The following is a 17,628-nucleotide window of genomic DNA, read 5'->3' on the forward strand; positions in this document are numbered from 1 at the left end:
CCATTCCAGTCAAGGGCACATGCCCGGGTTGTGGGCTCAATCCCCAGTAGGGGGCATGCAGGAGGCAGCCAACCAATGATTCTCTCTCATCATTGATGTTTCTAGCTCTCTCTCCCTCTGCTTTCCTCTCTGAGACCAATAAAAAATATATTAAAAAGTGTTTCTTTGAAAGAGAAAAAAGAAGGCCTTTCTTTCAATTTACTTTAAGAAGAAATGATATGAACAAGAACTGTGCAAAAGTTATGAGATGAAAAGAAATGCTATTTGGTACTAACATTATATTATGTTTGAAGAGTGACATTTCCTACTGCAGGTAAGTTTAAATTCAGCCTTTGAGAGCCCTCTACAGCGAGTTCTAAATGTCCACCTGGTGAATAGCTAACTCTGTTTCTTGGTACTTCTCAAACTGTTCTTTTCCCATAGCAGTCATAGCTGCTTCTCTGTATCCACTCACGCTATTCCCTTACTCTTCGCTCCATTTATTCAACACACACACGACGTTCCAGTCCCCACCTTTAAGATGAAACTTCTCCTAATGATTCAGGCTCCAGTAGTTTTCCTGTTGTTTGAATTCTGACAATTCTTAGAATCAGTCCTACACAATACAGCACTTGTTTACAGTCATGGGTTCATAGAATTTGAGATTCATAGAACCTTAGAAATGGTCTGCTTCTGCGTCTCTCATTTTAGAGGTAAGAAAGTTGAGACCCAGAGCTGCCAGACCAAATGGACTAGTTAAGTACTTGCTTTTATCTCTGCTTCCTCACAAATCAAACTAAAATAAGAGTAAAGGGATTTTTTTTAAGGCATAAATCCACAAAGCCAGAAAGAATAAGTGAAGAGGTGAGGCAGACGAGATGTTAATACTTGGAATGATGGAAAGCACTTGGAAGAGTGTAGCTGACTCAGCAGAGGGGAAAGGCTGTGTCAAAACTGCCTTTGGAGGGGTCACCAATAACAAGCATGGGGATTGGAGGCATCAGAAATCTTAGACAACCACCTTCCCATCCCTTCTCTGAGTCCATGATACCAGGAGACCCTTCCCTTCCCTTCCCTTCCCTTCCCTTCCCTTCCCTTCCCTTCCCTTCCCTTCCCTTCCCTTCACTTCCCTTCCCTTCCCTTCCCTTCCCTAGTCTCCTCCCTGCTAGCTGAACCTCTTCCATTTTGCTCTCTGCTGAGGTTAAATCATAAAAGATCTATGCTCAGGAACATTAGGTATATGAGAGAGTGCTGAACTGGAGAACAATGAATTAAGTGAAAGCCTGTATTCTGAACAAGAGAGATCCCCTTCCCCCACTCCAGCCCCTTCCCAGAATGTATGAAACCAGACAGGCGTCTAAAAAATCCTCTTACAGGAAATTGAACAAAGAGAAAAGACCTACAGAGACTGAAATCTCAGCATCCTCCAATGAAACTGCTGGCTACAGCAATTATCCTGCAATGAGGCCTATGGATCATTAAGCCTGACCTGACATGCTTCTCGGTGTCTCCACACACGAATGGATAGCCAACAGTCACTAGACGTGAAATGAAAAGGAACTTGGAGAATCAGTTATAAGACAGAGGGCAGAAGAAAACTTCAATGGAACCATAATTAATTTCCTCAGAGAGAAGAAAGGCAATATTGCATCTGTGAAACAAGAGCACAGTGCTATTAACATGAAGCAATAAAAGAGATGAGAAAGAGTTCTTAAAAATGAAAAAATATATAATAATAACAACTTAATAATCAATAAAATATTTGAAGAATATAAAGTAAGCCTACATTTAAAAACATAAATAGGGAGTATGAGAAAAGAAAACACTCAATCTCAAGAGAAATTCCAGAAGGTATAGATATAATCAGATGGAGAAATTTATCAAAGGGAAAAAATCTCCATTAACTGAAGAATATACTTTCAAGATTGAAAGGGAAACCCAAACTATCTCGCACAACGATAAAAGACACACACCCAGGCACATCATGAGATTTTAGAAGCTCTGGGGATCTTCCCGAGGAAAAAAGTCAAAGAACTAGAATCAGGATGGATCAGACTTCTCGGTAGCAATGCAGGATTGCCAGACACAGCAGAACAATGCTCCCACATTTTGAAGGGAAATAATTTTCATCCTAAAAGTTTATGCCTACAAAACAAGGAATTAAACCTTAAAATTATGACCTTTTGTCAGACATTTCAGGTCTTTTTACTTTCTGTGTCAATCTATTTGTTGCAACCGTATTAGCATCTCAAGGGCCTGTAGTCATGCTGTTGGCCATTGGCCAAGCCTGAATGACATGTGCTAATAATTAATCCAGTCCTGTCCTAGGGTCTGAAACACAATGTGGGCCAGCCTGTGCCATCCTGCCAGCATTTTTTGCTTAGTTAGTAATTGAGTTAGATGTGTCTTATACAGAAATCAATATTAAGAATTAGAGTACTTAGGCTCCCATTCCTATTTTTGTCACTGAGGTGTGGCATTGTTGCTCAGCTTATATGGGCCTTTGCTTCCTGACCTGTAAAATTGGAGTGTTGAACTAAGTTCACGCTCTCTTAGTTTCTTTTCAGATCTGACATTCGACTTGGGTGATACCAAGAGAAGTCAGAGAAGGTTTCCAGTGTAGCCTACTATATAAGCATCCTCCTAGGAGCTCTGGATGCTCAAAACAGTGAGATAAAGTAGAATAAAGCTAAAAATCCTAAGGGGTCATCTTGAGACAAATTTGGGCAGGCAATCAAACCTTTGGTCATGGTGATATCTTTTTATTATTTTATTTTATTTTTTAAATCTTTTTATTGATTTCAGAGAGGAAGGGAGAGGGAGAGAGAGAGAGAGAAACATCAATGATGAGAGAGAATCATTGATCAGCTGCCTCCTGCACGCCCCCCCTAATGGGGATCGAGCCCACAACACAGGCATGTGTCCTTGACTGGAATCGAACCTGGGAACCTTCAGTCCGCAGGCCAATGCTCTATCCACGGAGCCAAACCAGCTAGGACTAGTCATATCTTTTTAAGGCTCAGCTCTAGCTGTACATCTCTCTGACTTATATCAGCCATTCTTTTCATTGTTGCTGTGTTTCTTTGTGTGTGTGGGTATTTTTTAAAAGCCCATGTCTGGGAGGTTCATGAAAATGCCAGTCCCTGGAAGTCTTTCTGGTGTCTGTCCCTAGAAAATACTGAAATTGATCAAAAAATGCTTCATTTGTATCAAAGTTCTAGTGAAGAGCTTACAATGTGGTTCTACTATATTCTACTAATTTTGTCAAATAGGATAAGATAATTGCTACCCTCATACTTAACAAGTTATAAACTTAACTCTAAAGTATCATGGTATGAAATATTTAGCCCTCTGAATTATCTAAAAATTTTATATTGAAACTAGAGGCCCAGTGCATGAAATTCATGCACTGGGGGTGGGGTGGGTTGGTTCCTCAGCCCAGCCTGTGCCCTCTCGCAGTCCGGGACCCTTTGAGGGATGTCCGACTGCCAGCTTAGGCCCGATCCCCAGGATGTACTGATCCCCCTGGGGATTGGGCCTAAGCCAGCAGCTGACATCCCTCTCGCAATCTGGGATCCCTTGCTCCTTACCACCCACCTGCTTGCTCTTTACTGCTCAGCTCACTGCTCCTTAAGCGCTGCTGCAGAGGAAGGAGAGGCTCCCGCCACCACCGCTCCACTTGCCAGCTGTAAGCCTGGCTTCTGGCTGAGCAGCACTCCCCCTGTGGGAGCACACCGACCACCAGGGGGGCAGGTCCTGCATTGAGCATCTGCCCCCTGGTGGTCAGTGCGCATCATAGCGACTGGTCGTTCTGGTTGTTCCGCAGTAATGGTTGCTTAGGCTTTTATTATATAGATCCCCAGTCCCAGGATTTCTACTCTGCTGCCACCAGCATCCGTAGTTCCCACAGGCATTTCTGCTTCAGTGTGGTAGGTAAACTAAAGTGGACTGAGAAGATGAATTAACCTTTTGCACTCAGATGTCAAGTGTGACTCGACACGGTTAGCATTAGAATAAAGGAACTGAGAAAAAAGCAAGCGAGGGCAAAGGGTTAAGCAATGTTAACTTACAGTGTTGTCCAATGACTGTCTAAGTCCCTGAAAAGTCCAAAGCCCTAAGTCAGATATTAATTTCCATTACCATCCTTCCCAGAGGCTACACGTGCCTACAGCCAGACCATGGTCTGAAGACTCCACACAGCACCACACTTAGGAATGCAGACTTGGAGTCAGACTGCTCCAGTCCTGACTTCATGCCTACTGGCATTCCTCCATCCTGTGTCTCAGTTTCCTCTTCTATAAAATGGGGCTAATGATAGACAGAATCTACCCTAGAGAGTCGTTATGAAGCTAATAATAAGTAAAGTGCATGGAACATAGTAAGTGTTCACTAGTGCTATTGCCTTGTGGGTTTCATGAGCTTCAGCCAGTTATTCAACATGAAACCAAAGGCCTATTAAAATAAGCAGTAGATGTATGCTTGAGTAAACCAGTATTTGAATAGTCAAACAAATTTCAGTGTTACCATCCAAAAGGATAGAATCTTAGGACTGAGAAGATCTAGCCTACCCAAGTCAGTATTTCCTGATTTTTTTTTTTTTTTTTTTTGCTGAGATTTATGGCAGCAACTACATCTTTTATTATGTCCCAAGAGATACATACTAATTGTCAAAGGGGAAAAAAAGTCCCTGAACGAAGAAATGGGAAAACTGTATGTTCTGAGTCTTTGCTTGTGGCTTAAGAAAAATCACTCAAGCAACCTGTTTCAATCAGAATTTGTTACTTGGTGCTCTGCTTCTAATCTCTGTTTACACCAGTTCGTGCTTCCATGTTAATTGTAAGACATGGCTGTTGATGGGTGAAACCGTGTTGTTCTAATTATGAACCGCAGATGTAGTCTTAGCATTAACTTCTCAGATCATCCTGTTCCAGATGGCTATGGGTGTGATATTTCTACGACCTTGTGAAATGAACTTTACAGTTGGTACTTTCTTCCTCATTTTTAAAAAGCCAGCTGCTTGGGTAAACATTCTGCTTCCCAACTATGCAATCTCTCTCTTTCCATGCCCATTACAAATGGATGTACTCTTACCACGTTGTTGGTTCTCCTGCCAGCAAATAAATAAACTCTGGCATATGCTGAAGAGTGACCTAAGACACTTCCTATTTTAACATGTCCATCATGAGACAACAGTTTCAGAAAACATTTTCACTTACTGTATGTGGTGCGTGATGATATTTTTTTCTTGTATCTAATTTCTTTTTTAAAAATTACCACTCAACACCCACCATAGTGACTCTATGACCCAGGGGTATTCCTGGAACTATGATCTAAAAATGACGGCACTAAATTTCTCAAAGCAGATGATAGATTTATTATTTCAAAATGTATATGGGATATCTGGCAAAGATTTGACTTGGAATGGGGTGGAAAGGCGAGTACTTTCAAAATGTGAGAAATAGCTTTAAATGTTCCTGGAAGTGATGTCTTAAAGCTTCTCTGTTTGTATGAGTAAGAAGAAATATGTAATTGACCAAGAGTTAGCAGGGTTGCCAGCCTTAGGAAGCAGAATTGGGGGCGGGGGTGCTAACTGGGAAAGGGTGCAGGAGAGCAAAGAGAGGTAAGCCCAGGAGGTTCGCAGCCTAACAGGAGTCACAGGAGTCAAAGGAGCAGCAGAAGCTACCAGAGGCGCTGCTAGAGGGGACAGCACTCAAGAGCTGAGAAACGCAGAAACAGGCCAATGCAGGAGACAAAAAACAAATAAAAATGCTAAACAGGGCAAAACTTATGCAGCCGAGGTTTTATGGGGAAAAGCCTGAGGCACTTCTTAGAGAGCAAAGCAATAAAAGGAATTCTGTCATAGAAAGTTCCTCTGTAAAGGTCTGTAGTGACCAACAGCTCCATTTTTAAAAGCTTGACCTCTCTTCAAGACATTCCTAGAATCTGAATCACTCTTCAATCTCCAAGAGTCCAAGGACTGATATTGAACTTGCTCCCCAACACGTGCCTCCCTCTCCTCCTGCCCCTCAGTTAGCTCTATTGCAAATGCATATGGACATAGATATCAAAAAAGGTAAAGATAATAAATATTAAAATAAGGAGTTACATGTGTGATACAAATTTGTAAATAACATTTACAGGCAAACTAAGGTTTTTTTCCACCAATTTGCTATGAACTTTAATTTTGGTGCTTAGGCACAGTTTACTCTCTTTTCTGCACAAGGCAGGTAGCTAAACACTCTATAAAGAGATATTGCTGCTAATCTTTAAAAGGTGCTTTTAAATAATGTTTAGCAAGTGTATTGCATAAATATTTAAAGTTGTCAAGCTTTAAAACAGCAAAATAATTTGATATAATAAATGACAACTACTATTTATTGAGGTTAGGTGTTTATACAGTTATCTCTAATTACAGATGAAGCTAACCATCTAAGAAAAGTTAACTAATATACTGAAGTTCAAAACATTATTAAGTGACAGAGCTGGAATTCAAATCCAGGCCATTTGGCTCCAGACTCTGTGTTCTAAACCATTACACTAATGTAAGCAAAATAAATAAATAATTATACCCAGTCAAACAGTGTAAAGACAAAGAGAATATTCAATAACAACTAGTGAAGGAAGTCAGAACACTTTTAAAGCAACAACAGTTTGATTCTCAACAGCAGCAATATGAAAGAGTAGATGACATTTTCCATATACTGAAATAAATTAATTTCCAATCTTGAATTCTCTATTCTATAAAAACTTATTTCACAAATAAATGTGAGACAATAACATTTATCAGGCAAACAAAAATTGAGTGTTTGCCTCCAGAAGAGCTCAACCAAAGAACATTCCACAGTACATACTTCTATAAATATAAAGAAAAAAGATCCTACATGGAATGTCTAAAATGCAGGAAAACATTAAAAAAACAAAGCAAATAATGAATATGTAGAAAAATATATAGGAAAACTACTTGTATAAAACAACTTTAAAATAATATTATTTGGGGTTAAAAATGCACAGTAATCTATATATATAAAGAGCCAGGGTCCATAACGTCCAAAACAACCGAAGGCTCAAACGAACACCAGAAGTCAGTCCTGCAGTCAGTGCTGGGTCGGAATGGCGGAAGTCAGTCCTGGCCACCCAGCACGAACTGCCATGCCGTGGGCGCCTTAGTGATCCAGCACTGACTGCCAAGGAGGATGTGAACAGGCCCTGAGAGAAAAGCAGGGTCTGATCGCAGCCCTCGTGGCAGTAAGTGCTAGGTCAGGATGGCGGAACTCAGTCCTGCAGACAGTGAACATAGGGTCAATTAATATCTCTTTGAGAGGAGTTGAGAATATAAAGTGCAGTGTAGAGCTGGTTCTTTGAAAGGATAAAGAAGATTGATGAACCTCTAGCCAGGCTCACCAAGAAGCAAAGAGAGAGGACCCAAATAAACAAAATCAGAAATGAAAGAGGAGAAATAACAACAGACTCCACCGAAATACAAAGGATTGTTAAAAAATACTACGAACAACTCTATTCCAACAAACTGGACAACCTGGAGGAAATGGACATATTCCTAGAAAAATATAACCTTCCAAAACTCAATCAGGAAGAATCTAAACATCTCAATAGGCCAATAACTATGGAAGAAATTGAAGCAGTCATCAAAAAGCTTCCAGCAAACAAAAGCCCGGGGCCAGACGGCTTCACAGGGGAGTTTTACCAAACATTCAAGGGAGAACTAAAACCTATCCTCCTCAAACTATTCCAAAAAATTCAAGAGGAAGGAACACTTCCAAGCTCATTCTATGAAGCCAGCATCAACCTAATACCAAAATCAGATAAAGACAACACAATGAAAGAGAATTACAGGCCAATATCCCTCATGAACATAGATGCCAAAATCCTCAACAAAATTCTAGCAAATCGGATCCAGCAGTATATCAGAAAGATCATACACCATGACCAAGTAGGATTTATCCCAGGAATGCAAGGATGGTACAATATCCGCAAATCAATAAATGTGATACATCACATAAACAAATTGAGAGGTAAAAATCACATGGTCTTATCAATTGATGCAGAAAAAGCATTTGACAAAATCCAACACCCTTTCTTGATAAAAACTCTCAACAAGTTGGGAATAGAAGGATCATACCTCAACATAATAAAAGCCATATATGATAAACCCACAGCTAACATCATACTCAATGGGCAAAAACTAAAACCATTTCCCCTAAGAACAGGAACAAGACAGGAATGCCCACTCTCACCACTCCTGTTCAACATAATACTGGAAGTATTAGCCATTGCAATTAGACAAGAAGAAGAAATAAACAGCATCCAAATTGGAAAAGAAGAAGTAAAGCTGTCCTTATTTGCAGATGACATGATATTGTACATAAAAAACCCGAAAGACTCCATCAAAAAACTAATAGACTTAATAAGTGAATTTGGCAATGTAGCAGGATATAAAATTAACGCCAAGAAATCTATGGTATTTCTATACACCAATAGTGAACTTACAGAAAGAGAGACTAAAAAAGCAATCCCATTTACCATCGCACCAAAAAAATTAAGATACCTAGGAATAAACTTAACTAAGAAGGTAAAAGACCTATATGCGGAAAACTATAGGACACTGAAAAAAGAGATAGAGGAAGATGTAAACAGATGGAAGAACATACCATATTCATGGATTGGTAGAATCAACATCATTAAAATGTCCATACTACCCAAAGCAATCTATAGATTCAATGCAATCCCCATTAAAATACCAATGGCATATTTCACAGACCTAGAAAGAACTCTCCAAAAATTCATCTGGAATAAAAAGAGACCCCGAAGAGCCACAGCAATCCTGAGAAAGAAGATCAAAGTAGGTGGTATCTCAATACCAGATTTCAAGCTGTACTACAAAGCCACTGTTCTCAAAACAGCCTGGTACTGGCACAAGAACAGACATATAGACCAATGGAATAGAATAGAGAATCCAGATATCGACCCAAACCACTATGCTCAATTAATATTTGACAAAGGAGGCATGAACATACAATGGAATAAAGACAGTCTCTTCAATAAATGATGTTGGGAAAATTGGACAGATACATGCAAAAAAATGAAACTAGACCACCAACTTACACCATACACAAAAATTAACTCAAAATGGATACAGGACTTAAACATAAGACGGGAAACCATAAAAATACTAGAGGAATCCACAGGCCGAGAAATCTCAGACATATGCCAACACAATTTCTTCACCGATACTGCTCCTAGGGCAATGGAAGCTAAAGAGGAAATAAACAAATGGGACTACATCAAAATGAAAAGCTTTTGCACAGCAAAAGAAACCATCAACAAAACAACAAGAAAGCCCACTGTATGGGAGAACATATTTGCAAATGTTATCACTGATAAAGGTTTAATCTTCAACATCTACAGGGAATTTATACAACTTAATAAAAGGAAGATAAATGATCCAATAAAAAAATGGGCAACAGACCTAAATAGAATCTTTTCAAAAGAAGACAGAAGGAAGGCCAAGAGACACATGAAAACATGCTCAACGTCACTAATTATCCGAGAGATGCAAATCAAAACAACAATGAGGTACCATCTCACACCTGTCAGAATGGCAACCATCAACAAATCAACAAACAACAAGTGCTGGCAAGAATGCGGAGAAAAAGGAACCCTCATGCACTGCTGGTGAGAATGCAGACTGGTGCAACCACTGTGGAGAACAGTATGGAGTTTCCTCAAAAAACTGAAAATGGAGCTCCCATTTGACCTAGTAATCCCACTTCTAGGATTATATCCCAAGAAACCAGAAACACCAATCAGAAAGGATATATGCACCCCTATGTTCATAGCAGCACAATTCACCATAGCTAAGATTTGGAAACAGCCTAAATGCCCATCAGCTGATGAGTGGATTAGAAAACTATGGTATATCTACAAATGGAATACTACGCTGCTATAAAAAAGAAGGAATTCTTACCATTTGCAGCAGCATGGATGGACCTGGAGAGCATTATATTAATTGAAATTAGCCAGGCAATGAAAGAAAAATACCACATGATCTCACTCGTTTATGGAAAATAAAGAACATTATAACCTGATGAATAAAAAGATAGATACAGAGGCAGTAAAGCACCGAACAGACTGTCAAATTACAGTGGGAAGGCTGGGGAGTGTTGGTGAGGGAGGGAAATAGATTAACCAAAGGACTTGTATGCATGCATATAAGCACACCAATGGACACAAGACACTGAGGGGGTGGGATGAGGGCATGCGACAGGGGGTAGGGAAGGCTGGGGGAAGGTCAATGGAGAAAACAAAAGGATATATATGTACTAATATATGTAATATTTTAAACAATAAAAAATAAAAATAAAAAATAATAAAGTACAGTGTAGAGCAATTACTTACATTATTTCACATAAAACTCTTTTCAACTAAGATATTTTCCTTTATTTAAAATGTATCTATATTGTTGAAAGTATTACAGATGTCCCTTTGTTTTAGTTTTTTTTTCCCCATTGATCTCCTCCACCCTGCACCCGCCCCTTCCAGGCCTTTGCCAGACTATTGTCTGTGTCCATGGGCTATTCCTATCCTATATAATAAAAGGCTAATATGCAAATTGACTGAACAGCAGAACCACCAGTCGCTATGACATGCACTGACCACCAGGGGGCAGATGCTCAATGCAGGAGCTGTCCCCTGGTGGTCAGTGTGCTCTCACAGGGGGAGCGCCGCTCAGCCAGAAGCCGGGCTCATGGCTAGCTAGTGCAGCAGCAGTGGTGGGATAGGGAGCAGGCCTAAGCCATCAGTCAGACATCCCCTGAGGGCTCCTGGACTGCAAGAGGGTGCAGTCCAGGCTGAGGGGACCCCCTCCCCTTCGAGTGCACGAATTTCATGCACTGGGCCTCTAATATCATATAAGCCATTAGAGGGGTAAAAACATTTATTAACTTTAGACTACGTTAAGTATGTATGTTGTCCTGACAGTACCCACTATAAGCACAGAAAAGGAGTAAATAATTTCAAAACTCACATAGAAACAAATTAATGATAAAAGATAATCAATCCAAAAGAAAGGAAGTAAGAAAATTAAACAGAAGAGCTAAGACAAGTAAAAACACAAAGTAACATTATAGATTTAAAATATTAGTATTTAAATTAAATGTAAATGTATTAATAACTCCAGTCAAAATAAAATATTGTTAAACTGTCTTTAAAAATATCCAATGCATACCTCTTATTTAAAAACAAAATTAAAACACAACTACACAAAAGGGTTGAAAGTAAAAGGTTGGAAAAAGATACATTGAAAATAACTCCACAAGAAAGCTATTTTCCTCCAATAACATCAAATAAAACAGAGTTTATGAGGAAAGATCCACATTATTACAAAAAGGCTATGAATCACTTCATAATGATAACATTCTCAATTCACCAAGAAGATAACAGTTAGCAATCAGACTGCACCTAAGAATACACCCTCAGATGGTGTAAAGCAAAATTTGACAGAACTACAAGGAAACAGTAGATGACAACAATCACTGTGAGAGACTTAAACATACTTCTTTTAGCAATTGATTCCAAAAAAATAAAAAGGCAAACAAAAATATAAAAATCAGCAAGAATATAGAATATTTGAACAAGGCTAGCCAAACTGGCCATTGAGATATATATGAACAACTGCCTCAACAACTGAGGAGTACCACATTCTTTTTAAGAGAAATGGAATATTTACATAATAAATTCTTTCCTGGAGGAAAAAGCAAGTTTCAACAAATATCAATCATACAGAGCATTTTACAGGCGTCCTCAAACTACGGCCCGCGGGCCACATGCGGGTGTTTTTGCCATTTTGTTTTTTTACTTCAAAATAAGGTATGTGCAGTGTGCGTAGGAATTTGTTCATAGTTTTTTTTAAACTATAGTCCGGCCCTCCAACGTTCTGAGGGACAGTGAACTGGCCCCCTGTTTAAAAAGTTTGAGGACCCCTGCCTCAGAGCAACATAATCTAGGAAAAAATAAAAAACGGTAACTAGAAACACTCCATGTAGTTCGGAATTTAAGAAACACATGTTGAAATGGTTCATGAGTCAAAGAAGAAATCATAGAAATTGAAAAAAGGTTTTTAACTGAATGATGATAATACTATAAAAAATATGTAGGATAAAGCCAAAGCAATGTTTAGAGAGAAATTTATGATCTTAAAATGTATATATTAGGAAAGAAAGGACTGAATATTGAGCTAAACAGCTATCTCAAGAAGTCAGTAGTTAGGAAGGTAAAGTAGTATATATTGATTAATAAAATAAAACTAACCAATAAGAACCTTTGGTGACTATGATCAAGAAAAAGTACACAAATAGCCAATGTAAGAAATGAAAAGGGACACTTCACTACAAACATAGCAGATTAAAAATGAGAAAATTTTTAAATAAAATGGGGGAAATTCCTGGAAAAAGCAACTTAAACAAAACTAACTCAGAAGAAATAGAAAACCTCAATGTTCTATAAATAGAGGTTTGGCACAGTTACTGATTATTAGAACAGATATTGTCCCAAACAGAACTGTTACCAACTCTGAACCAGTACATTAGTAAAGACTAGTGCTTAACAACTACCTCTAACTATTAAGAATTATATCACTAGTCTTATATTTTCACACACACACACACACACACACACACACACACACACACACAGCTAAGAACAGATGGCTTCACTGATGAGGTCTTACCAAATATTTGAAGAAAAGGTTACTACAAATTTCACCAGGAAGAGAAAAACATGATTATATTTATCAACTCATTTTATGAGTCTAGCAAAAGCTTGAAACAAAATAGTATCTCACAAGGACAGTATGAAAAGGAAAATTTATAGCCCAATATTACTCTTGAAAACAGTGGCAAAAATCCAATACAAAACATAGTAAAAACTGAATCCAGTAAAATTAATACATTATGACCAATTCAAGTTTATCTCAGAAACACAAGGTTGATTTAACATTTAAAAAATACATTAACATATTATAAGACAAAAATCATAAAGTCATCTTAATAGACACAGTAAAATATTCATGATAAAAATTCTTAGCAAAGTGTCAGTAGAAAAAAAGACTTCCTTAAATGTGATAAAGAGTAATTACAAAAAAAAAAAAAGTCAAACATTATGTAATGGTGACACCTTGGAAAATTTCCTTTAAGATTAGGGAAAAGGAAAATGATCTCAGCTTGAAGACTTTCCTAGGATTTTCTTGGTCAGATTTATTCTATTAGACAAGATAATTTCTATATTGCTGTATTTTTTAGTCTATATCAGAGGATATTCTCTACTCTGAAAGTTAACCATTATCTCTAAACATAAGATTCAGCTTTGTAATTATGTTTCTTACCATAGGTTCTACTTCCCTTGGAGGTCTTTCCAGGGGAGGGATGTACCATTGGAAGCAAAGTTCTTTGTTTAAAGCTTGTATTGCCATATCTGATGAAACCGACTCCACAGTACTTTGGCTGGAAAGCAGCTTTAATGATACAATGGAATGTATGGAACTGTCACGAGCTCCCTGGGGAACAAACCAAAACATCAGTTTAATTGCTGGTAATGAGTTCACTCACTATTTCAAACATTCATTTGATATATATTCACTATGGGCTACATTGGATAAATCTGGGAATCTTTTCAGCTTTTGTTATAGATGTGGATCTTAAAACTGTCCCTGGTTACCATGGAGAAGATTCTCCTACAGAAAAATACGCTTTGAAACCCAGAGGACTCAATAAATGTTTTTCACTTTGGTGAGTCTCCCAAATTAAAGACTTAGAAGTGAAAATGTCCATGCCATCATTTCACTCTCAAGGTCACCATGGATTCTAAGAACATCCTCTTCTACATTTTTCTGATTTATTTACTGGAGAATCTACTGAGAGTATGATCATAATTTATTATCTGTTTTCCAATGGCATTTTTTGCAGTGCCATAAGCAAAATAAGATACAGCTTTTGCTCTAAAATGTTAAATTCATTGTTCTCATTCCCTTTGTAAATCTGGGCCCAGCTTCTTTGATGAAACTTTGTTCCTGAATCAAAAGGTTTCAAGAATCATAAGTGCTAGAATGTAATTGGCAATTTCGCAAATTATTTACTTAGTTTTTTTCAGTTGACTGATATCAACAAAATAAGTCTAGCCAGAGAGATAATAATAGTGTTAATAATATCTGAAGCCTAAAAAGGACCTTCTTCAATGGAGTGTGAACTAATTTCAAAATTAACTTCTTGTTATTTCCAATATTACATCATGGTGGCGAGGAAGCAATTCTACCACCCTCTTGACATCTAAGTTATCTCAAGGCTCGGTGACCAAGGGGAACATGTCAGTGGCCAGAAAGAAATGCCTGTTGTTTCTATAAGGCTTTGTACCTTCCCTTATTTCTGAGCCTATTCAAGATATAATATAAGGCTGTCAATGCAAGTCTTCAAAATAAAATAAAAAGAGAAATAAAGACATTGACCTTTCAAGTTGTCTACTGATAAAAGAAAAAAATATGTCTTGACTGAAAGGTAATATTAAATGTGAAAACTTCAAAAATGTCTAGAAACTATCATAAAAAGATATGATAAGCCAGAATCCTTACTTGTTAGCACTATGATACTAAAAGCACAACCAAAATATACAACAATCAAAAGTATCAGAGTTAAATAATCATTTTAAAGTGCTTAATTAAGATTAATTCTGCCCGGTTGGTGTGGCAGTGGTTGAGCCTTGACCAATGAACCAGGAGGACATAGTTGATTTGGGTCAGGGCACATGCCCAGGTTGCAGGCTCGATCCCCAATGTGGGACATGCAGGAGGCAGCCGATCAATGATTCTCTCTCATCATTGATGTTTCTATCTCTCCTTCTCCCTTCTTCTCTGAAATCAACAAAAATATATATTTTTTAAAGTAATTCTATGTCAGGCAGTTCACCAAAAAAAGTCAGATGAACAATTGATTCACAAAAATAATTTATCATATTTTCCATATCTGCGTGTCTTTCAGGGGTCTGATAACTCTTTTGGCAAAGGATTTATATTTAATAACTAGTTAAATGGAGAAAATAATCAAATAGCTTTCTCTTTAATATATACAGTGTTTACTAGCATTGGCATGATGGTCTAGCAATGGTGAATTTTAACAGAAGTCATTATCAAAATAGGCATGTAATTTTCCATTATCTTTAAAAACATTATCTAGCTGCTAATGGGATTAATTACATCTGCTAATTGATGGGATATACTATATGAACTGAGTACTTTGATATGTTTGATTTATTCTTTGAAAGGAATGAAATCCAGACCTGTCAGGAAAACTCTTGTTTGCCACAGTTCCATAAACAACAAATCACTTTGCACAAATATTTGACCTTCCACAGACTGTCACAGGCACAGTCTAGACATGGATAATTCAGCATTGTGCACAATTTTAATCATATCCTTCTGGGGGGACCTTTTAACCTGATTTGTGCGGCACCTTTGTCTGTCCATCACACAGCTTCAACAGACCTGACAACATGCAGACCCACAAAACTGAGGAGCAGGACACACAGGGAGGACAGTTCTGGTAAGGCATCTACTACTTCGTGGGGCAGGGGCCGGGGGGGGGGGAAGTTGGGGTGAGGGGGAAGAAGCAGGTTTAAGTAGCAAATCATGGAAGGAGTTTGGTTGAAACAGTCTCCAGAGTGATTAAAGGCTCAAAACATGTCATTATAAAAACCAACCAAGCTTGGAGATTATTATTTTTTAAATCCAAAAGGCTTTGTGCATGTTAGCTTTCTCCCCCAGTGAAACAAACACATGATTAGGTGGCTTACACCTGTCAGCCAAGCAGCAGTGATTCCCAGAGCTGACTATCCTTGGTGAGTGTTACACTAATTATACCCCAACAAAGAGCAAAGAGGGTGAAACAACCCTTTGATAACATTGCTGCCACTAGAGATGTCTCATGTAGCTACAATATATTCAGGGCTGTACATTGGAGCACTGTCCTGAGGAACTGGGTAATGAAAGGCTGCCTTTAATACGAAAATGCTCAAGCAGAGATCCTTTCAGAACAGTGTTGAAGAAGACACACATACTAATTTCCAAACTCCTGTAAAATATTCACACGAATGCACCTGTTTACACTACAGTTCTGAGCCTTCCCATTCTCTGGCCCCTACTCCAAACGCCCGAGGCACCTGGACACTAGAATCCTCAAAGGCAGTCTCAGTTCCCAGGTGGGTAGGGGAGTGAATCAGAATCTGGTGTTCGCTGGAAACTATTTCATCCCACTATCTGCTGCTTCCATCCCTAGGGAAGTCCAGGCATTAACATTACATTCCTGCCCTTACCATCTCCTCTTAGTCATCTCCCTCGGAGAGAGTTACCTGATTGGTGAATTTGGAGAAAAGAATTTTGGATATGCATAGTTCTGCTCTTATGTCTTAGGAGCGAATGATTAGTAGGGAGTGAATATTCTATGCTCCTTCATATGACATATTTTAAAGGGGACTGTGTCCCCACAGATTTTAAGAAGGCCTGTAGTGACCAAAAACAAAACAAAACAAAACAACACATGGCTGGATTGGTGAAGCTGTCTACTTTGCTACTGACTACTAGGAAGCCCATTTTCCAGTAAATATAACTATATCCTAAAATGTCAACTTTATGATTCATAAAGGAAAGCATGTTTTAATCCCAATCTGTTTTACTCTCTTATTTCTCAAATTATTTAGAATCTGGGCAGGAAATGACAATGCTGCCAATACCCCAGTATCTAGGAAATAATTTGAAAAATTCTCCCATGTGGATTCCAATACATTGCCCTGGGGATAACTCCATAACCCCAACTGACAATCACTTCTTTAACTGAATTCTTAAATATTCCTTGGTGGGTCTTCCCACTACTTTTTAAAAAAATCGTAACATATTAACAGTCACCCCCACTCTCTTGCTCAAAACAGTGATAAAAAAAAAGTATTATCTACCTAAATCATAAATCAAAGTATTATCTACCTAAATCATAAATCACTAGTAGGATATAGGTTATTATTTTCTAGTAGGACAAGATGAGCAAAGGTTCTCAATTTGGAACAAGCCAGTTTTTCAGGTCACTTCTCTCAGATGGTTGACAATAGAAACATGGACAGGTCTGGCATGGGCAAGATTATAATTGCAAAAATTAAAGTGCTATAATGGTAAAGTCCAAAGTAAAAATAACTCAAAATAAATGAGTAATTTTTTTCTAGTTTTAAAATAATTCTATGCAATTGACTTGATTTATTCATTTCACAAATACCACTGGAAACTTACAATATACTATGTCCACATGAGTTTTCTATTAGAATCTCAAACTCTTTATCTACAGAGCAGAATAAACCAGCCTTCTCCACAAATGTTCTCATCCTCCAGCCTCTGTATATATCTGCTAACGGTGTTACCATGCCCTGAGGATCACAGACAGAAGTTCCATCATTGGAATAGACTTTGAGCATTTCCTCTTCTTTACTGTCTTCATAGGGACACTAAGGTGTTGTTTTGTTTCCAATTTTACTTAAGCAATATCATTTATATCTACCCTTTCCTCTCATTTCTAAGATCATACACTTCATCATCTCTCTCTTAGATAA

General features: G+C 38.1%; 1 protein-coding gene across 1 annotated transcript in view; it reads right to left on the reverse strand.

Annotated features, from left to right (window-relative positions):
* CFAP54 (cilia and flagella associated protein 54) overlaps window positions 1-17,628 on the reverse strand; it is a gene marked incomplete at both ends in the record, with an annotated part of 248,988 nt that overhangs the window by 34,628 nt on the left and 196,732 nt on the right. Inside the window, 1 exon segment of the mRNA XM_079775504.1 lies at window positions 13,376-13,546. Within this exon segment, the coding sequence (XP_079631630.1) occupies window positions 13,376-13,546 (171 nt within the window).

The sequence above is a fragment of the Cnephaeus nilssonii genome (genome assembly GCF_951640355.1).
Source record: "Cnephaeus nilssonii genome assembly, chromosome: 6".
NCBI classification, from domain to species: Eukaryota; Metazoa; Chordata; class Mammalia; order Chiroptera; family Vespertilionidae; genus Cnephaeus; species Cnephaeus nilssonii.